At 35.2% G+C, this 22,803-nt stretch overlaps 1 protein-coding gene across 3 annotated transcripts in view; it reads right to left on the reverse strand.

Moving 5' to 3' along the window:
* Nucleotides 1-259: 259 nt before the first annotated feature.
* Nucleotides 260-22,803, reverse strand: part of LOC123527643 (45 kDa calcium-binding protein-like) — a 28,889-nt gene continuing 6,345 nt past the window's right edge. For 2 of the 3 annotated variants that reach the window (XM_045307245.2, XM_053523864.1), the window contains exons 3-7: nucleotides 22,572-22,708; nucleotides 22,033-22,146; nucleotides 20,091-20,249; nucleotides 8,697-8,872; nucleotides 260-6,255 (exon numbers count right to left, since the gene is read on the reverse strand). In XM_045307245.2, coding sequence (XP_045163180.2) covers nucleotides 6,079-6,255; nucleotides 8,697-8,872; nucleotides 20,091-20,249; nucleotides 22,033-22,146; nucleotides 22,572-22,708 — 763 coding nt within the window. In that variant the 3' untranslated portion in view covers nucleotides 260-6,078. Of the gene's footprint in view, nucleotides 6,256-8,696; nucleotides 8,873-19,878; nucleotides 20,038-20,090; nucleotides 20,250-22,032; nucleotides 22,147-22,571; nucleotides 22,709-22,803 lie in introns of all 3 variants that reach the window. The other variant, XM_053523865.1, reaches the window with a different exon arrangement.

A 22,803-nucleotide genomic window follows, 5' to 3' on the forward strand; every position in this document is an offset into this window, starting at 1 on the left:
TCTCTGAACTCAGTGTGACCTTCACCTTTGAGTTATGGGTCCTGGTCTTACAAAGGACACATTGTCTCATTATGGGGAATATCTGTGCCAAGTTATATTTGAATCCATTGATCAATGACAAAGTTACAGACCGGAGACACAAATCCTGGACAAAAGAACAAACAAATGGACGGACGGACACTGCAAATACTAAATGCCACCCGCAAGGAGGAAGCCTGAAGCAGAAACAGGGGCTGATAAAAAAGTGGAAGTACCACAGTGAAATTTGTGTTTTGTTTATTATTTCCAAACATCTACAGTTGATAACTGCAAATATCACATTTGTTAATAAGATTGTGTATCATGTGAGCTAAATGAGCCGCGTCACGAGAAAACCAACATAGTGGCTTTGCGACCAGCATGGATCCAGACCAGCCTGCGCATCTGCCGTCTGGTCAGGATCCATGCTGTTCACTAACAGTTTCTCTAATTCCAATAGGCTTTGAAAGCAAACAGTATGGATCCTGATCAGACTGCGTGGATGGGCAGGCAGGTCTGGATCCATGCTGGTTGCAAAGCCACTATGTTGGTTTTCTCATGGCACGGCTCAAATGCGTATCTAAAGACATAATCCAAAATAGAGCTTCCTGTATTGCCATACAAATTTCCCTATACATTAAGTTGAATTTCTTACAACATGAAAAGATAAAGGCATGAAGCTAGTACATCATCAAGAAAGAAAAATGCATTGATCTTATTTAAAAATATAACAATTTTGAATTGCTTCATAAGACAAATCATGATTTGACAAATACATGAAGTGAAGCCCCATAAATTTAACAATTCCACAACATTTTCTGAAGCTGTTCTAACAGGTATCGAAATGGTTAAAAAAATTTAGACATTGGTTTCAAAAGCACATTTTGATGTGTGAAAAAATTTAACATTCAAATATAAAATTGAAAAAAAAAAATCATAAAAGTTTACGCATACCCATACCGGTATAAAATGGCAACCACTTTTCATTATGTATTTTGTCAATTGTAACCAACTTGTCTAAATCTGTTCATGTGACACAATATGAAGAAAGTGAGTTAAGAAACAGTCTGGCATAGTAATTGACCTAAATCTCTTAAGTAGTTTTACTTTACCATTTTGAAATAACAAAGTGCGTCAGAAAATTGTTCAGACTGTAAAAATGAAAGAATTTCGAAGGCAATAAAGTAGACTGATATAGGTCAGAAATGGTATTTAACACAAACAAGAGGTCCATGATGGCCCTATACATCGCTCACCAGAGTTGATCTGGCCTACTGACCTAGTTTTTGACCCACATGACCAAGAGTTGAACTTGACCTAAAGGTCATCAAGACAAACATTCTGACTAAATTTCATCAAGGTCTGGTTACAACTGCGGCCTCTAGAGTGTTCACCAGCTTTTCCTTTGATTTGACCAGTGACCTAGTTTTTACTCCAACATGACCCAGTTTCGAACTTGACCTAGAGCTCATCAAGACTAACATTCTGACCAAGTTTCATAAAGACTGGGTCACAGATGTGGTCTCTAGAGTGTTCACAAGCTTTTCCATTGATCTGACCTACTGACCTAGTTTTTGACCCAACATGACCCAAATTCAAACTTGACCTAGAGATCATCAATACTTACATTCTGATCAAGTTTCATAAAGATTGGGTCACAAATGTGGTCTCTAGAGTGTTCACAAGCTATTCCTTTGATCTGATTTACTGACCTAGTTTTTGACCCCACATGACCAAGTTTCAAACTTGACCTAGAGATCATCAAGATTAACATTCAGACAATGTTTCAAAAAGATTGGTCAAAGATGTGGTCTCTAGAGTGTTCACAAGCTTTTCCTTTGATCTGACCTACTGACCTAGTTTTTGAGCCCACATGACCCAGTTTGGAACCTGACCTAGAGATCATCAAGACAAACATTCTGACCAAGTTTCATAAAGATTGGGTCAAAAATGTGGTCTCTAGCGTGTTCACAAGCTTTTCCTTTGATCTGACCTACTGACCTAGTTTTTGACCCCACATGACCCAGTTTCAAACTTGACCTAGAGATCATCAAGACTAACATTCTGACCAAGTTTCATAAAGATTGGGTCACAAATGTGGCCTCTAGAGTGCTCACAAGGCAAATGTTGAAGGATGACTGACGACGGACGCCAACGGACGCTGGACAATGACCGGTCAAAATAGCTCACCTTGAGCACTTTGTGCTCTGGTGAGCTAAAAATACAGAGCACTTTGTGCTCTGGAAAGCTAAAAATACAAACTAAAAGAAATTAATAAACAACTACAAATGTAACTTGGGTACATCCAACATTTCAATTAACATCAATACATGTCACACCAATATAACAAAGTAATAAATAGCTCAGTTTGTTCAAAGTATACATGTACAACTTAATAAATAAGCAAAACAACTAGATATCAACACAGGAGATAGACTCTTCTTTCTGCGAACAAAGAAAAATTCCCACCATATTTTACATTATAAAACTTACACTCCCTCCTATATATGTAATACAAAGTTAAAGACTCTTACATGTATATACATGCTGTACTTAGATTTATTTCTTTACATTATCTAAACACCTTTTGAAGAAAGTACCCACGGATTTATTAAACCTAGTCCCGAGTGCATGATGTATAAAACAAAATGGGCTTCCATAAACTTAAACATATCTTAAGGATCAGACATAAGACATTGATATATGCAGGTGCAAAGTACATAAACTATAACAAGAGAGTCATGATAACCCAAAGTTGCTCACCTCACGGATAAATTAACCTTAGATATAACAAACTGCTTCATGCACTGTAACAATTCTGAATTTAGTCCAAAATGAGATTACTAGATATCAACGTTTTTCTATGATCTGACCTGGATAGGGTTAGGGTTTAGTCAAGGTTACAGGAACCTGGATTTAATGACATGGTGACTGACAATGTTACCATAAGCACAAAATTGGCCCACTGGAAATGAAGTATTTCTATGTTCTGACATAAGGCACTAGTATCCTAGATACTGACCCAGATTTCACAGTCCAATATTCTAACTGAAGTCAGACCATCTACCTATACTAACGGTTTATCTTGAACCAAAGGTGAGCTAACAAGTAATTTTTTAAAAAAATGATGTTGATACATTAATACTGATACATTTCCATGTCAAAGCTCAATTGACTTTGGTCAACTACCTATTGAATTGGACAAACTTGAGCTGTTTGTAAAACACGTTTGCTCCCCATGATGGTTTGTCCCAATTTCAGTCCTGAAATCACTATGACCTTGACCTTTGACCTACTGACACCAAAAACAATAGGGGCCATCATATTCATAAGTCTAATCATGCTATTAAATCTGAAGATACTGGGTTTAAGCGGTTCTCTCGTTATTGAGCAGGAACTGTTTTCAAGGTTCAGGCCCCTGAGACCTTGACCTTGACTGAACAAAAGTGGTCTTATACTTCATTAAGCACAATTACGCTATCAAGTTTGAAGGTTCTCGGTCAAGTGATTCTCAAGTTACCATGCAGAAATAGTTATCAATGTTCAGGTTCCTGTAACCTTGACCTCTGACCAACTGACCCCAAAAACATTGCAGTTATCTTACTTCATAAACCCAATCATACTTTTAAGGGGTCATCTACTTGATATCCCAATTATGCTTCCAAGATTGAATGTTATGGGTCAAGCGGCTTTCAAGTTATTGGGGGGGGAGGAAAACATTTTCAAGATTCAGGACCCTTTGACCTTGACCTTTGGTCCCCAAAAAACAAGGTTCCGAGTAAAGAGATTCGTAATTATTTGGGGGAGCTGTTCGCTCTACTGACAGTTGACGGACAGGTGCAAAGCAATATTTTCCCACTTCTTCTTCGAGGGAGGGGTGGGGGGGGGGGTATAATTAAAAACAAAAATTTACATGTTCACCTGAAGTTATGCAGAAAAATTCTGATAGTCAGAACTGAAGAATTTGACATTGAAAAAAATTGTGCATGACGTTTCAACTTCAAAGCAAACAAACTATTTGCTAAACATGAAAATATCTACATTAAACAATGGGACTAATATAACATTGAAATATAAACATATAATAAAACAACATTGCACATATTCATAAATTTTGTGGCAAATAGCAACAATATTTTGATATGTCAATGACAAAATGCATTGTAAGTTAGAAAATGGAATGTTAATGAAAACATATTTTTTCACAATTTTGTGTTACTTTTCTGATACCATAACAGGAAGAAAATTTTCTAGTTTTTGGTTATCATCACTCTCAATTGAGAATTGTTTTTGCCAATATGGACCAAACATTTGTGCTTGAAACTGGTAAAAACTTCCACATCAATTATAGCACAAAAAACACCTTAAAAAAGTATAAAACTGGCTGATTTTCAACAAAACCCTCATATCCCCTTATGTTTTTCTTAAAAATTTTACCCAACTGAATCCCATTTATCATGTACATCAAAAATATTTCTAAGAACATTGCAATAAAATTGTTTTCGGGCATTATTTGTACATCAGGATTTCATCAACAACAAAAATTTCCATTAACAATTACTAGTTGAATCAATAATTTATGATAGGCTGACGCTGTGATTAAGGATAATCAAAAATTAAAATGAAAGTGTAAAATTTGTTTAAGCATAGAGCAAAGCTGGAGCCACACATTGCAAAGTTGGCCCTGTACATTCAAATATTTAACAGAAAGGTTGCTTCAAATATACATCAGCTACCAAACATGTCATTGATGACAGCTTGCCTCCAAATGGATGGTTAATAGTATCACAATATTGTGACAGTGATGCAAGACTAACATTATTTGAACCGCGCCATGCGAAAACCAATGTAGTGCTTTTGCGACCAGCATCTGCACAGTCTGGTCAGGAACCATGCTGTTCGCTAACTGTTTCTCTAACTGCAATAGACTTTGAAAGTGAACAGCATGCATCATGACCAGACTGCGCTGATGTGCAGGCTGGTCTGGATCCATGCTGGTCACAAATGCACTGTTGGTTTTCTCATGGCACGGCTTGCATTATTTCTGCATAAATGCATGATTATCTGTTTGTCTCTCCTGTCCAACCACTAATGAAATTTCAATGCGAGTCCTTTCAGACCCTACCCTCTAAGTCTCTGCAGAGAGAGACTAAATCTTAAAGCTTTACCAAAGACTTCAACAACACTATCAAACAAATCCCACGTGAAAAAAAATTCAAACCCACTATTTACTTTATGTTAAGAAATAAAAAAAATTACCGGTACATACAAAATACAAATACAAAGTAGTCATCACATTTCTCTGGAATTCTGCAGACTAGATAATATTTGTTTTTTTAGCAACCTTGTGAAAATAAAACAATCTACTGTAGTCTGGCTAATACTGTGATTCAATTTGTAGATAAATTCTAATATCTACTATAGTTTGGGTAATACAATGATTTAATTTATAGGTAAACTCTAACATCTACTACAGTTTGGGTAATATATGTTGATCTAATTTATATGTAAACTCTAACATCTACTAAAGTTTGGGTTATAAGGTGATTTAATTTACAGATAAACCCTAGCATCTACTGTAGTTTGGCTAATACAGTGTTTTTATATCTACTATAGTTTGGGTGATTTATTGTATTGATAAACTCTAGCATGTACTGCAGTTTGGGTAATAGTCAAGGTGGTTTTATTTACTAATAAATCTACATATGTACTGCAGTTTGGGTAATACTCAAGGTGTTTTTATTTACTGATAATACTAAGGAGCAACATGCTAATCTAGTAAAACAGTTGTGAATATAAAGTAACAGCATTTCAACTGTATAATCCAAACCCGAATTCATAACAACAAGAGTATGGCTGTTGTTTATGAAATGGGGAAATAAAACGGCCAAAAATTATCAAGACTACAGTTACATTATCCGACCTCTGGCAGTGAAACCAATGTAAGTTTATACAGGTAATCATTTCCAATTCAGTTTTTCAACGGTTTCAGCTAAAATCTAACAGAATTAAAGATATCACATTATAACTTGCTAACAAAATATTTTTAAACTGGTATTTCTAAAACTCGTCATGAAGTATTCTGCGCATGTTGACAATTTTACTCTGTATAAACATGTCTTTATGATCTTCTATTTCTTTCCAAGATATACACTTGTCCTTATCATCATCCATCTCCTCCAGGAGAGTTTTTGTGTCCGATTTAGCGTTGTCTGGATTTCTTGGATCAATGTATCTCTGTAATAAAGTTTCAGATAATACAGAAATTATTTCTGTAATTCAGTATCATACATGTATATTCATTAATTTTTCACAAAATATCACTTGGTTTTAATAATATCATTATAAACTAGAGATGCTTTTGACAACAGCGCATGTCTCCCACAACTGCCCCTATGAAAAACGTCTAGTTTCTCTAGATGGTTTTGACGAGTGGATCCAATTAGATGGTCTGGACGAGTGGATCCAATCAGTAATTCAAGGACCATAATTCAAAAGTGCCTGGGCGGATTTGGCTAGTTATCGAACTTGGCGGGGGTTTTATGGTCAAACACATTTTGTTCAAGTTTGGTGAAGATCGGATGAGAAATGTTTGACTTAGAGTGCAGACAAGAGTAAAAAGGCCGATTTTTCGGTAATTCAAGGGCCGTAACTCCAAAATGCCTGAACACATTTGGCTAGTTATCGAACTTAGCTGAGGTCTTATGGTCAAACACATTTTGTTTAAGTTTGGTGAAAATCGGATGAGAAATGTTCAACTTTGAGTGCGGACAAGCTTTGTGACAGACACACACACAGACTGGAGTAAATCAATATGTCTCCCACTCTCTGTGCTTCAATGTCATCAGTTCTTTCAATGTAAGTTAAATGATGCTGGGCTGATAAAACAATTAATTCTCAAAATTCAATGTCAGATTTAATTAAAAACACTTTGGATCATTCATGACAGACTACTCATTTCCTTTACTGTACTACAACAGTAATATTCGATATTAGGGATACTACTTTTTAGTTTGGAATCCGTTCTATTCTTAACTTTCTATTTCTTTCTTTTTATATACAACAAGAATGCCAGAATGTCACAATATATGCCCGTCACAGCAAATTTCTTTACTCTAGCACCTGTATTTGCAAATGGAATTTTAATTTTGTGGTTGTTTAGTAATCATTGTAAGTCATTTGTTTTTCTAAGTCCACAAAAAAACTCCTTACCAGGTAGAGATACATTAAAATACACCTAAAATTTGAAAGTAACATCTATGTTGTACCACAGAAAAGTGGTCTTGTTTTTTCCCTACGGTCAATTATAAAAAAGTTACTATATAAGTTATTTATAGTAACAACTAAGGGAAGATAATCTTAAAAAAAAAAAAAAAAAAAAAAAAAAAAAATCCAAACAAAAATTGTAAGTCCACGAAAAAATCTTTACCAGGTAGAGATTGGTCAAGATACATCTCATAATTGGATGTAGCATGCATGTTGTACTACAGAAAAGTGGTCTCAATTTTTCCCTACGACTAGTAATGAAAAAGTTACAATATAAGCTATTTATAGTAACAACAAAGGGAAGTAATTCTAAAGAAGGGAACTGCGCATGACACTTCATCTCATGATGGTGTATAATTGTGCCAAGTTACATCAAAATCCCTTCATGCATGAAGAAGAAATGCTTCGGACAAAGTCATTCTTGTATCTGACCTTTGGCCTCTAAGTGTGACCTTGACCTTTGACCTAGGGACCTGGTTCTTGTGCATGACACTCCGCCTCGTGGTGGTGAACATTTGTGCAAAGTTATATCAAAATCCCTCTATGCATGAAGAAGAAATGCTCCGGACAAGGTTTTCATTCTTGTATCCGTTGACCTCTATGTGTGACCTTGACCTTAGACCTAGGGACCTGGTTCTTCCGCATGACACTCCGCCTTGTGGTGGTGAACATTTGTGCCAAGTTATATCAAAATCCCTACATGCATGAAGAAGATATGCTCCGGACAAAGTTTTCTTTCTTGTATCCTTTGACCTCTAAGTGTGACCTTGACCTTAGACCTAGGGACCTGGTTCTTGCGCATGACACTCCGTCTCATGATGATGAACAATTGTGCCAACTTTCATCAAAATCCCTCCATGCATGAAGAAGATATGCTCCGGACAAAGTCATTCTTGAATTTGACCTTTGACCTCTAAGTGTGACCTTGACCTAAGACCTAGGGACCTGGTTTTTGTGCATGACACTCCGTCTCATGATGGTGAACAACTGTGCCAAGTTTCATCAAAATCCCTTCATGCATGTAGAAGATATGCTCCGGACGAAGTCTGTCGACGCTGTCCGCCCATCCGCCCGCCAGGGGCGTTCCCATAATACGTCCTGTTTTTCAAACGGGCGTATAATAATATAATTAATTAAGAGAAACTATAGCTATCATTTAATACCACAGACTCAACTCTGATACAGGTAAAAGCAAAATGTTGTGATCATGACCTTCGAACATCAAGTGAGGCCCTGACCTTGAACCTACAGACCTGGGTTGTGCACTTTAACATTTATATTACTAACATTTAATTCCCCTATGTTACTTTAATGTTGTGATTACTTACCTTTAATTTCCCAACTATTACTGTACCATTGTGATCATTAATCTTTAATTCCTCTACAGTTACTTTATCAGTGTGACTACTAACCTTTAATTCCCCTATGGTAACTTTACCATTGTGATCAAAGTCAATTTGATTTCTAAATTCCTCGCCTCGTTCTTTCTGCCACTCTTTATCCAACCGTCTTTGTTCTTCATCATCAACATCACCAAGTGGCAGTGAAACAAACTCTTCCTCTGTTAGTATCTTATCATCATTCTTATCTGTTAACAGAAAAGTAATTATTTTATTTTGTTGGGTTTAATGTCGCGCCACACAATTATAGGTCATATTGGGACTTTCCAGCTTTGATGGTGGAGGAAGACCCAAAGGTGTCCCTTCGTGCATTATTTCATCACGAGCGGGCACCTGGGTAGAACCATCGACCTTCCATAAGCCAGCTGGATGGCTTCCTCACATGAAGAATTCAATGCCCTGAGTGAGGCTCGAACACACATTGATGAGGGGCAAGTGGTTTTAAGTCAATGACCTTAACCACTCGGCCACAGAGGCCCTGGAAAAGTAATTAAGAGTTGCAATGAAATACCCTGGAGTTAGCTTATAATTTTTCACAAAGTGTGGGAATCAATATGATAAGCAGTTTGTCTCATAATAGAAAGCCATGTAACCACATACTATCAGCTGTCCAATATCTTATGTAACAATCAAAATACTGTAACCGTCAGCCTTTTGACAGACTGTAAGATATCCAATTAGACCCTCTTCTTGTACCAATTACAGACCTTTGTTTTACAAATTTGAAGTGGAAAATGGGGCAATTACTCCATTGAAATTTGGTGGACTATACCCGAAGTTGAACTTGGCTGTGATGATCAAACACCTGTGCAGCAAAAATGAATTAAGTCCATTTATCCTTTCAAGTTACCAAATCGGATATAGACATTTTGCAAAATTTGAGGACAGGAAATGGCCATATTAATTCTGCTAAAACTTGATGGATAAAACTGAATCTGGTCTGCATATTGTGATCATATCCTTGTGTTCTGCTTGTCTATATGAATGAAACTTTGCAAAGCTGTCTGTCTAAGCAGCTTAATGAATATTCATACAAAGTTTCGTAACTCTCTATATGATACAAATGCAGTCTGAGTAAAAAACATCATACAAAACACATTTATACATGTATGCATAAAGTTCCTAAAATAGAGCAAGGCTCCGAGTCCTTGCAGTAACCCATGGGCCAAGTTGGTCATTCATGTTGGTGACACAGTAAACCGTGTTGGTCATACACTGAAAAGGTCTTGTAAAAAAATTCCATAGTTGGTATTCAACATTACTTTAGTTTACAGCATATTTTGTAAATACTTTAACATGATATAATTATTTTTGTTATTATATAAATGCTTGTATCTGTTTAAAACATTTTGATATTAATATGTAATAGGCATAACCTATGTTTAAAAGGCACTGGCTTCCAAATCGTATGACAACAGCAACAACAAAAAGCTATATTTCTTAAGAATGCTTTGAAACTTAATTACCTACAGACTAACATATGATACTAACATATGAGAATGTGTTGTTTTTACTAATTTGTACAATGAAAATCGTAAAGCATTTATAACCCTTTACTCAAGTTAAACTGCCTTAAGTATAAATACCTATATCTAACATGTTAAAACACACAATCCTTCGTGGCAGTACTGGTAAAGACAGTGAATTTTTTCTTTATTGCCGCAGCAGACATAGTTTAATTCCAAACGCAGGCATCTTTATTTTTCTTGATTTGGCTTTTTAACATATTCTAATGTTCATTATAATAATGACCAAACTTCAACTTCAAAGGAAGACCATTTTTTTTTAAATCTGTAGGAAAGTGCCTTTATTGCTTTACTAGAATTTTTATGAGTATGGGCCTTGAATTATAGAACCATTTGTTGCCGAATCAATAAAAAGCTAAGCCAGATGTTGTCAGATTGTTGCACATTTGGAGGCAAAAAGTCTTATACAGTTGAACTTCAATGGCTCGAACTCGGATCTTTCGAACACCCGGGATCGCTCGAACTCTTCGCCTGGTCCCGAATTTATTTCTTCTTTATTATATATAGTTCTACCTCGGATCGCTCGAACTTCGAAAATTCGAACTCTCGAACTCATTTGGTGGTCCCCTTGGCTTAATTACAGTGATAATTACACGTATTCAGTCGAACAGACAATTTGTCGCCGGAATGGCTTGTGTTTACAAAGCTTTTCACACCTCTGCCTGACATTCGCCAAGCTTCCCCTTTAACCGGCGCGTGCGTAATTTTCACACGCTAATGTAATAAGCGTCGGTATACGACAAACAAATTAAACAAAGTGACTTTCGTTCACTGCAATGCTTTAATGGGCTTTAATTTATACGAATAAAATTATTTAAAATAATTGAGCAGTGTCTGTCTTTATTTTTACTGCATAAATTCGGCAGATCCGATGTCAACTTTCATACTGTTTTAGCATGGCTGAACAACTTAGTAAAGGACCCGGAAACGGGGGGATAGCTTAGTCAGCTACTGGAAAGCAATATATTTGATAATATTTGTACTGAACTATGATTCATAAAGGTTTGCCATTCATGTCTTTCTATTTGATGCTGTCTTCACCAAAATTCTTATAATGATATAAGTGTTTTATCTGTGTTTTAATTTTGTACCTATGTCATGTTTGAAAATAAATAATAAAGCATATTTCAGCGTTCGTTTTTTTATTTATCATCGTATCATACACACATTTAGGTACAATATGACAATATATTACGATGTAAGGTTTGTAACACATCATGACCTCGAATTCCCAAATTCAAAATGGCCGCCATTGGATGGCTCGAACAACGGAAAACTCGAACTAATTTCAACGGGATCCTCGAGTTCGAGCCATCGAAGTTCGACTGTAGTTATAAAAACTGTAACATTTTACCTAGATTTTTAAACCACTACATACTCTCAATTTCCACTGAATAAGACTAAAAACTTTGTGGGTAGTTTGTTTTTGTAAATGTGAAAACAGTAACGTCTAGGTTCAAATCTAATTTTTCAGATATAAACATACAATAAAATTTTATGACCATCCTTATAAAATATAGATCTAAATGTATCTAAGCAAATGTATTCAAATATTAAACACCATTAATTTGTAGAAAGTAAATCCATATATCTGCTGGATAATAACTGACTAAACTGCTATTAATTTTCTATATTCAATAAATTTGCAATGTTGAACAATACTTCCCAAGTCCTTATACTGCTGCAATGTGTGCAATCTGTTTAGCACCATCTTTCACAACAATATTCCCACTAAACAAGAGCTGTTTGTAAAACAAGTATGACCCCCAACCAATGATGGCCTGTCAGAGGCAAGTGGGACCAGGGTATGTAGTCTGTATCTGTTTTCTATTCCAAGGTCAGTGGAACTTTGATCTTTGACCAACTGACTCCCACAAAACACAATCATATAACGCCCGCAGGCAACCATTCCCAAAAATTTAAAAATTGCAGACGTATACATTCCTTAGTTAATGAGCAAAAACTAATTTCAGTCTCAAGATCACTGTGTCACTGTATGTATCATGAACTTTAAATAAAATTTATATTTATTTGTATTTAATTATATACTATTATAGGTTATTAGTTTTGTATCGGAAAATATGCACAAGTTCTTCAGGGGAAATATTGCGCAACTTTAGGAGCGCAATGTTCTTCCGCTGAAGAACGAGTGCATATTTCCCGATGCAAAGATAATAACCTTTTTATTACATACGCATCTACACATATAAACATAATGTAAATATCATAAATTTGTTCAATAGCCTGAATAGGATTGACAATACTAAACTAAATAGAAAAAATAGTGCAACAACATTACACTGAATTACGTCACGTACCCGATATGAAATTCAGGCGTCAGTGTATGGAAAAATATTGACGTTTCCGGTACCAGTGTAATTTAACGGGGAATAGAAACGAGTATGTAATAATAAAGTATATTTGTTTGTTTTGAGTGAATATGGAATATATCTCACTGAGCAGTGAGAAAATTTCAAATATTGTCACGAGTGCGTAGAGTGAGTGACAATGTGAACATTTTCTCACTTCGAGGTGGGATATATTCCATATTCATAAACAAGAGGACCATGATGGTCCTAAATCGCTCACCTGTTCCCACATGACCCAGTTTTGAGTATGACGTCGTTTTTTTTTTATTATTTGACAGAGTGACCTAGTTTTTGAGCTCATGTGACCCAGTTTTGAACTTGACCTAGATATCATCAAGATAAAAATTCTGACTAATTTTCATGAAGATCCATTGAAAAATATGGCCTCTAGGGAGGTCAAAAGATTTTTCAAATTTTAGACCTACTGACCTAGTTTTTGACCGCAGTTGACCCAGTTTCAAACTTGACATAGATATCATCAAGATGAACATTCAGACCAACTTTCATACAGATCCCATGAAAAGTATGGCCTCTAGAGAGGTCACAAGGTTTTTCTATTTTTAGACCTACTGACCTAGTTTTTGACCGCAGTTGACCCAGTTTCAAACTTGACCTAGATATCATCAAGATGAACATTCAGACCAACTTTCATACAGATCCCATGAAAAATATGGCCTTTAGAGAGGTCACAATGTTTTTTTATTATTTGACCTACTGACCTAGTTTTTGATGGAACATGACTCAGTTTCAAATCTGACCTAAACATCATCAAGGTGAACATTCTGACCAATTTTCATGAAGATCCATTCAAGGGTATGACCTCTAGAGAGGTCACAAGGTTTTTTCTATTTTTAGACCTACTGACCTAGTTTTTGATCGCAGTTGACCCAGTTTCAAACCTGACCTATATATCATCAAGATTAACATTCAGACCAACTTTCATACAGATCCCTTAAAAAATATGACCTCTAGAGAGGTCACAAGGTTTTTTCATTATTTGACCTACTGACCTACTTTTTGAAGACACGTGACCCACTTTCGAACTTGACCTAGATATCATCAAGATGAACATTCTGACCAATTCTTATGAAGATCCATTCACAAGTATGGACTCTAGAGAGGTCACAAGGTTTTTCTATTTTTAGACCTACTGACCTAGTTTTCGACCGCACATGACCCAGTTTCGAACTTGACCTAGATATCATCAAGATGAACATTCAGACCAATTTTCATACATATCCCATGAAAAATATGGCCTTTAGAGAGGTCACAAGATTTTTCAATTAACTGACCTACTGACCTAGTTTTTGATGGCATGTGACCCAGTTTCGAACTTGACCTAGATATCATCAAGGTGAACATTCTGACCAATTTTCATGAAGATTTTATGAAAAATATGGCCTCTAGAGAAGTCACAAGGTTTTTCTATTTTTAGACCTACTGACCTAGTTTTTGACCGCACGTGACCCAGTTTCGAACTTGACCTAGATATCATCAAGGTGAATATTCTGACCAACTTTCATAAAGATCCCATGAAAAATGTGACCTCTAGAGTGGTCACAAGCAAAAGTTTATGCACGGACGGACGGACGGACGACGGACGCTGCACGATCACAAAAGCTCACCTTGTCACTTCGTGACAGGTGAGCTAAAAACAAACAAATTTTCTTTTTATTTTATGCAACAATTTCTAATCTCAGCGCGGGAAACAGACGCGCGTAAACAGACATGACAACAGGCGTGCTGTGACGTTAGAAAGACGCACAAAACATAAAGTTCCATTTTATTTCATTTTTTGCTGCATATCATTATGGAATTCTCATTAAGGAGGTAGGTTACCTTGTTACAAGGGTAAATTCAAATTAGTTGAACCACAGCATTATTTTGTATTTCGTGTAATATGAAGTTTTAACTGCTACAATCTCAATTTCGTTTGTCCCTGTCCCTTCAAGTTCAGTTTTTATCCAGGTTTGAACAACATGACCCTCCAAAGGTATTTCATATTGAAAGAAGAAGGAAAATACGGATATTTAACACTTTTAAGTGTATTTTAGTTTCACTGATATCCGTAGAAGTATGCATAACTGATAATTTTACTAGTATGCACGTTAGCTTTCTAATATAAGCTTAAAATGTATATATCGCGGGGCTCGTGTTTCCATGGTAACGCATTTTCTCTCATTTTTAAACAACTATGTATAAAAATAGGGGTTTTCGACAGCTTCAGTGCCATTCTGTTAATGACCAACATGGAATATTTGGATGATATTATTAGCAAAATACCAAGCACTTTACATTGTACCCTATTTTTCTTAAAGTTTAAAGTAACCATGGCAACAGAGATGTTTAAAATAGCTTATATCTTGCTTTTTGTCGTAATTTCTTATAAAAAATATTGAATTAGATTATCTTTCTAGTTGATGTAGCTTTAAAACATATTATTTCTAACGTAAGTAATATTTTCGTGTTATCTGCATTTATTCAAACAAATTTCACAGCTTAGAATACTTAAGCAGTACCCCTCGTCTGGCATTTTTCATGGAAAAATCGTTAAGCATGCTGCTATTATTCTCATAGATATTGTTTAAATGAAAATAAAAAGCCGAAGCTGTGTTTCTTAAATAGACTAGTGTCAACGCTTTTGAATTTTACATTTAGATACATAGGTCACGGGCTTCGTTTCCATGGTAACATTACTTCAATTCAAGAAACCACAATTTTCTACTGAAATTTGAACAATTTTAGATCTTACTTTTAGTATATAAGTAACAAATTATCAACGGAACCTGAAAAATAGGTATTACAAATCAAACTGCTAGATTTTTTATTTGAAAATGGCCGTAACAAGTAACCTTTCACCCAACTACAAATAACATTGATTACCATCATCCATTTTCTTACATTCCGCATAACATTTCGATATAAGTATACATAAAAGAAGCAAAATATCGATTATTATTCAGAGCAAAAGACTCATAAAAAATATTTCAGCAATTAATGGTTATTTGAAATTAGTTAAAATAAAGAAAATGCACAGAATTACATACTTTCAAGATAAAAGCTATTAATTTTGCGCGGTAACTGACACGTAACGTCATGGCGTCATTTTAAGGCAACACTGTTTTGAAGCGTTTCTGCGGCAATTTATTCATTATTTTTGCATTATTAAACCATAAAGCATCAGATCGAAGACAGGTTCATGATTTGTTTTCAGAAGAATGAATATACAAACACATTTAGTTTGTCGTAAACGTCGTCGTAAATCGTCACGTTAGCTTCCAGTTGGACATGCGCACATACAAATATGAAGGTAACCTACCTCCTTAAGTAAAATAATTTCAATCGAGAAATAAATATACTTTAAAGAACAAAGTGCGATTACAATTTTCATCCTGTTTTAAGCAAATATCGGTAATTTAAAATTCATACATATTGTTTGGGGCAGAGGTGTATTTCTCATAGTGTGAAAATATAGATTTGGCATTTTCACAGTGTGAGTGATCAGACCTATCTGTTCAATACATTTTTATCGTTCTGTCCCATAGAATTGGATACCTAAAATATTCTAAAATAGTTGTCCCCCTTTAAAAAGGAATGTCATTTATAAAGAAATGAAAGTAAACAATTGTCAAACAAGAGGGCCATGATGGCCCTGTATCGCTCACCTGAGTACCATTGCTCAAAATGATATGATCGTTTCAAACAAATCTCATTAGAAGCTGCTAAGGTGTATTCATTTAGATAAAAAATAAAGGGAGTAATTTGTCATAAATTTAGTCAATATGTATCTTCACTGATTGTCCAAGTCCATCTGTTGACATATTAAATGAAATTTCAGATCATTATCTTCATTAGCTATTGAGATATACCCATTTTAATTTGAAATAAAGGGAGGTAATTTGACATAAAATCAGTCCATAGTTATCTGCCCTGATTGTCTCAGTCCAACTAATGACAATAATGAAATTTCAAATAAGTCCTATAAGTTCTTACTGATATAAATCCATTTTGATTACAATCAGGGGAGATAATCTGATATATAATAACTCAGGAACCTACGATTGGATCTGACAGATTCATCATGGAATCCAAGATTTATTGTTGTTGAAGACATTTTGGAAGTTTGTATCAAATCAAACCATAAATGAAATCTCTATATGGCTGCAAAAGTCAAAATAGCAAATTTTGGACCTTTAAGGGGCCATAACTCTGGAACCCATGATGGAATCTGGCACGTTCAAAAAAGGAACCAAGACCTTGTGGTGATACAAGTTGTGTGCAAGTTTGGTTAAAATCAAATCATAAATGAAGCTGCTATTGTGCAGACAAGGTCAAAATAGGTAATTCTGGCCCTTTCAGGGGCCGTAACTCTGGACTCCATAAAGGAGTCTGGTCAGTTCAAGAAAGGAACCAAGATCGTATGGTGATACAAGTTGTGTGCAATTTTGGTTAAAATATAATCATAAATGAAGCTGATATTGTGCAGACAAGGTCAAAATAGCTTATTCTGGCCCTTTCAGGGGCCATAACTCTGGAACCCATACTGGGATCTGGCAAGTTCAAGAAAGGAACCGAGATCTTATGGTGATACAAGTTGTGTGCAAGTTTGGTTAAAATAAAATCATAAATGAAACCACTATCGTGCAGACAAGAAATTGTTGACGGACACACGGACGACGGACGAAGGGTGATCACAAAAGATCACCTTGTCACTATGTGACAGGTGAGCTAAAAACGATGTTTAACCTAGTTATGTTAAGTTTAAGCACTGATACAGTGTTGCAAATGCATCAAAATGGAGACATGTAACAGCTTTTTAATCAAAGGCCTGAAGGGCCTGAGTCGGCTAATGATTGATGTACTGACAGTATAGTCTACCAGTTTCAGTTTGTTTTTAGTTTTTTTCTTAAAATTTCATAACAATAATAATATTTACCCAAAATATTATATCCGGATACGATTACACTTTTCTCCATTTTCAACAATATATTTTACAAATTGTGATGATACGGAGACATTTAGCAGCAACTGGCAGTATCTGACATTGAAGTTTACGGTTAAATTACCTCTTATTTAAATCTTTTCATAAAAATGTTGTTTCGTTTCGTGAAAGCAGCCAAACACAGACGATCTACTTTCAATTTCAAAAACTACAAGAAAATACAATTTAATGTTTCGCCGATTTGTTTATTTCTCGAAAAATAAGAATTAAAATCATTTTTAATATCAGTAGTAACTAAACAAACCAGTAAGAGCTTCTTCTTCTGATAATTTATCCGTTTACTGACTGCAAAATTCAACCCATGCAAAGTTTATAGAAATCATACGATGCGTGTATACGTTCAATGTGGGAGAATTAAGGCTGATCGGCTATGTTACCTAACGCATCCAGATGATTCAGATTTTGTTTTAAAAAAAGCATTGTGTGCGTTTCTGTAATTTTATATACGTTTTTATACGCTTAGAAATTATTAGACATGCGTATTTGCATTATTTCTATACGTAATTTACGCTAATACGCATCTTATCTGGAGCCCTGTGGAACTATTTTTTGTCTTTCGCTGGATGTTACGCAAGCTTTGTAAGCCTGCGCAATTCTTAAAATGCACATTTATGCTTAATGAGTTACATTCGAGTATTGCACAATTACAAGTTATAAATATGACAGATTACATCGTATATTGGTCATAGCAAAGGGAATTGACACAACTTAACTTCATTCATGCAGTGAACTGTTTGAAATTTGAGAAATCTAATGGAACTACATCCCTTCACGTGTTATTCGGTCCATTTAGAGAATCGCTGAACAGCAAGGACTCGTCAAAAGGCTTTCAGCCTTTAGCCGACTCAAAAATGGTGAGTTTTTAAAGGTGCTGAACTGTCTGTCCAGAAGTGTGGCCCCTTCATGCAGTCCCTTACCGAAATTCAATCATATATTATGAGCAAATTGACAATGGTTTTGTAGAATTATAACGATGCTTTAGATGCTGTGTAATTATCATGTAAAACAATTCTGTCTTTCTAGGATTTACTGATGTTCGAACTTTTTTTCTCAGAAACATGGACCCTCTTACATACATCATGCTGTTATAACTCATGGTATGTCAAGTTTTCACGGGTGAAAAAAGCATGTTAGAGTAAGGTCTTGTCGAACAGCTCAAAAAAATCTTTTTCTAGAAATCTAGTCACTTATTTGTGGATTTATTTTTTTATTTTGTAAATAGGAATTTTTCTAAATACAAACATGTAGAGATGTCATTCTATCAACACTTGGTTTTTATTTCCAATGTGGTAGGAAAGTTACTTAATAAAATGAAGGAACTACCTAAAACTATGAGGATATATACTAAAGGGTGATCTAAAGATTATAAGAATAAATCTACATCAACTACATGTATAGGGCAAACTGCTAAGAAATTACACTTTTTCCCCACATGTACAAATGTACATAAAATGAATGCTTCAGTCTGTTGTCAATGCTTTAAAACTCATAATGCCTGCTGCCACATGTTGTTGTTTTTTTGTAATGAACAAAGATAAGTCCATTTCTTGTTAAATCCTATTTTCAACAATTGTTTTCATAAAAAATTGTCAAAGGTTTGAATATTAATTATTATAGTAAAAATATTATTCAATCCAGTGTTTATCATTACCTCCCTTTACGGGTGTGACTGTGTAAGTTCTTGAACAACATTGAAAGTATTACTTTTCTAACTGTGTAATTATGCATAACATCTAAATGGACAGCTGCTTTATGCATTTTACACATACATTTTAAAGACTTATACAGGTTTTCCAATAATCAGGTTTTGTTACAAGAATATATCACTGGTTACATTAAACAGACTGAACACCTGTGCACTTGAAAAATACACACTGCCAATCAAAGTTTAATCTAATTAAGAAAATCTGTGGTGTCCAACTTAAAAATCCATTAATCTGTTGATAGAAATTTGTCATATCAATCTCCACATCTTTTCATGCAAAAATTACCTCACTAAAACTGCAACTAACTAACATAAAGCTCTATGTATATATGAGCACTGCTGTGTGAAAACCAACATTAAAGTTCACCAAAAGAATAGATCTGTATCAGCCTGAACATCCCTGAAGTTGCATATACAAGTACTAAAACTGATAAACAAGCAGTATGGATGTCGGGATAAACAAGCTGTATAGACGTGCAAAGACCTGGGTCCGTGCTGGTTGCATAGCTTTAATGTTAGTTTCTGCAGAGCAGCTCTCATATATTTAAACCCTTTCTAACAGCGCAGAACCACAATCCAGTATGATTCCTACCTAGAGTCTCTATAACAGATATAGCCATATTCATCATGTTTTCCTCGCTCTGTTCAGGGTGTCTGAATGCGAAGAATTGTAATTTGCTTAGTTTGTTATCGAGTGTACCACTTTCCATATCCATCCATTTATATTTGTATCGACTAATCTGATCTCTTGCTGGAAAATGAAACAACAATTATGTTACTATGGTGACAATAATCATTTTTTACCTAGTGATTCCATGATGGTTTTAACCATGTTATGTAGGGCTTGCTCACTCTGTTCTGGGTGTCTAAAGGCAAGGAATTCCTCTTTTGTCAGTTTGTTGTCCATTGGTGGCATGTCTGCATCCGTCCATTTAAATTTGTATTTTATCAACTGTTCTCTTTCTGAAAGATGAAACACAAGTTCTCCTACAATCTGAAATCCAGTGGAAACAATCACCATAATAGTTCAGGTGTTTCATGAAACCTCCTCAGGATGCAATAGACTTGTATGGAGTTTAAAAGCACCTGATGCAGTGGTTTCCAAGAAACTCACCTGCATGCACCCCTTTTTTTGTTTACATTTCTTAGTTTGAAAGGGATGTAATTTCATCAAAATGTAAGTCTGGGTTGTGTAACTTGTCCTACAAAGTCAGCTATTGATGATGAAGAATTTTGTATAGTCTGATAGCATTTCAATCAGTAGTGTCTGAGAAACATGCTTACACACAACAAAACAAGAGCTGTCCGTAAGACAGCCAAGCTCGACTATTCGAAATATTGTCCCAGAAGCAGGAAAATATTACCCAAAAAGGTTAAATATCAAAAGAGTTTTAAGTTCAAAAGGGGGAATAATTTGACCAAAATGCATATCAGTTATGGGACTTGCTGCTATCAACTAGTTTTATAACCCCGAAGGCACATGTGAAGTTTCAATTCAATATCTGCATTAGTTTTGGAGATAGAAACTTGCATGTAAAACTTTAACCAGAATTTTCAAAGTCCAAAAGGGGGCATAATTTACCCAAAATACATGCCAGAGTTATGGGACTTGATCCAGTGAGGTTAGTAATTGATCTAGAAAAGTAAAAATAAGTTTCAAATCTATATGCCTTTTAGAAATAGCTGTATGTACTTGTACGCAAAACTTTAACCAGAATTTTCTAAGTCGAAAAGGGGGCATAATTTGGCCAAAATGAAAGTCAGAGTTATGGGACTTGCTGCTATCAACTAGTTTTATAACCCCGAAGACACATGTGAAGTTTCAAATCAATATCTGCATTAGTTTTGGAGATAATAACTTGCATGTAAAACTTTAACCAAAAGTTTCTAAGTCCAAAAGGGGGCATAATTTGCTCAAAATACATGTCAGAGTTATGGGACTTGACCCAGAGAGGTTGGTAATTGACCTAGAAAAAGAAACAATAAGTTTCAAAGCTATATGCCTTTAATTGATGGCTGTATGTACTTGCATGCAAAAACTTAACCAAGGTGTGACGCCGACGCCGAACACCGACGCCAGGGTGAGTAGAATAGCTAGACTGTTCTTTGAATAGTCGAGCTAAAAATCACCAAAATTTCTTCAGTGACTAGAGGCTGAAGAATGACAAAAGTTTAGTAGTTATGACACCTGCCCTGTGAGATGAACTCATGATGCCAAAGATTTGTGTGTAATTTAAAAGCTTTCAGATCAGTAGTTTTTCAGCAACCTGCTTACACACAAAAAATAGTATTTGGTTTCGTGAGGATGAAATTTTGCGGTTTGATATAACAACAAAGTCAATGAACATTAGTGATTTTACAGTATTTGAGAAGATTCAATCAAATATTCATCTTCATAATCAATACAACTAAATCCCCAAACTCTCAAGTGCCACAACAAAACTGGAAAATGAGCCTTGCCTTTCAATTTGGGAAATTCAAATGTAAATCATTAACAATTTTGTGAAAAGGGTGTTTTATTGAAATAGGGCCTATTACATTTTTTGGAACAGAGGCCATATTAATCTGGTAGCCTCCATGTCTGACAGTAGCTCATTATATTCTAACTTGTGAAACATATAATTACTAAAATTCAAAATAAAACAGGGGTAAGTGTCTCTGCAACAATTGGGAAAAAGAACCGTAAGGCTTTTTCAATTTGAAAGTGGCTTGGAAGTGATCTCTGCAAAACTTCCTTTCACCTTACCTTCATAATCTAACTCTATTTCATCATAATCTTTAACATGTTTCTTTGCTTTCTCTATAGGGTGTCCTTTTGCCAAGAGAAAATGTACATAGTATTCCTTCCAGTCCACAAATCCTGAAAATATAGAAATGCCGAAACTATAGAAACACTGGAACAGGAAGTAAAGGGGATCAGGCACCCTCGTTTGAACAAATTTGGGAAAGGATCTCACAATGATGCTAGAGTCTTAAAAACCATGAAGCCATTCATGAGAAGATGTCAAGAGTTTTTCCTATTTTTGTCACAGCAGCCCTAAAAGTGGTCAAGCCCCTCAGTACTGAATACATTTGGAGATGAACTTAAAAATGATTTGAAAGATCAAGTTTTAATGAAAATACATCAAGCGATTATTAGAAGAAATCGTTTTATAGGTATTTCTATTTTTAGCTATAGCAGCCCTTACAAGGGGGCAATGTCCCCATCTGAACAAAATAGGGAGAGGATATAATAATAATGCAGCTGCAAATGCAGATGCACAGTGTGATACTGCAGGGCCTTACCATCACCATCAGGGTCCATGTGTTTGAAAATGTGATCATTCTCTTGCAGGGCCTCATCAAAATGTTCCTGTGTTTTGTCAATGATCCAGCCTTCAAGTTCTGCCATGCACAGCTTGTTGTCACTATCCTTATCAACTCTGTAAATGAATAAATTATCAGTTAGCAGAAATCTAATTTTTCATACCCTGAAATTTGATCCTTGATTTAAATAATATTTTTTTTTTATTTTGTA

This window comes from Mercenaria mercenaria, chromosome 14 (genome assembly GCF_021730395.1).
Source record: "Mercenaria mercenaria strain notata chromosome 14, MADL_Memer_1, whole genome shotgun sequence".
Taxonomy (NCBI): domain Eukaryota; kingdom Metazoa; phylum Mollusca; class Bivalvia; order Venerida; family Veneridae; genus Mercenaria; species Mercenaria mercenaria.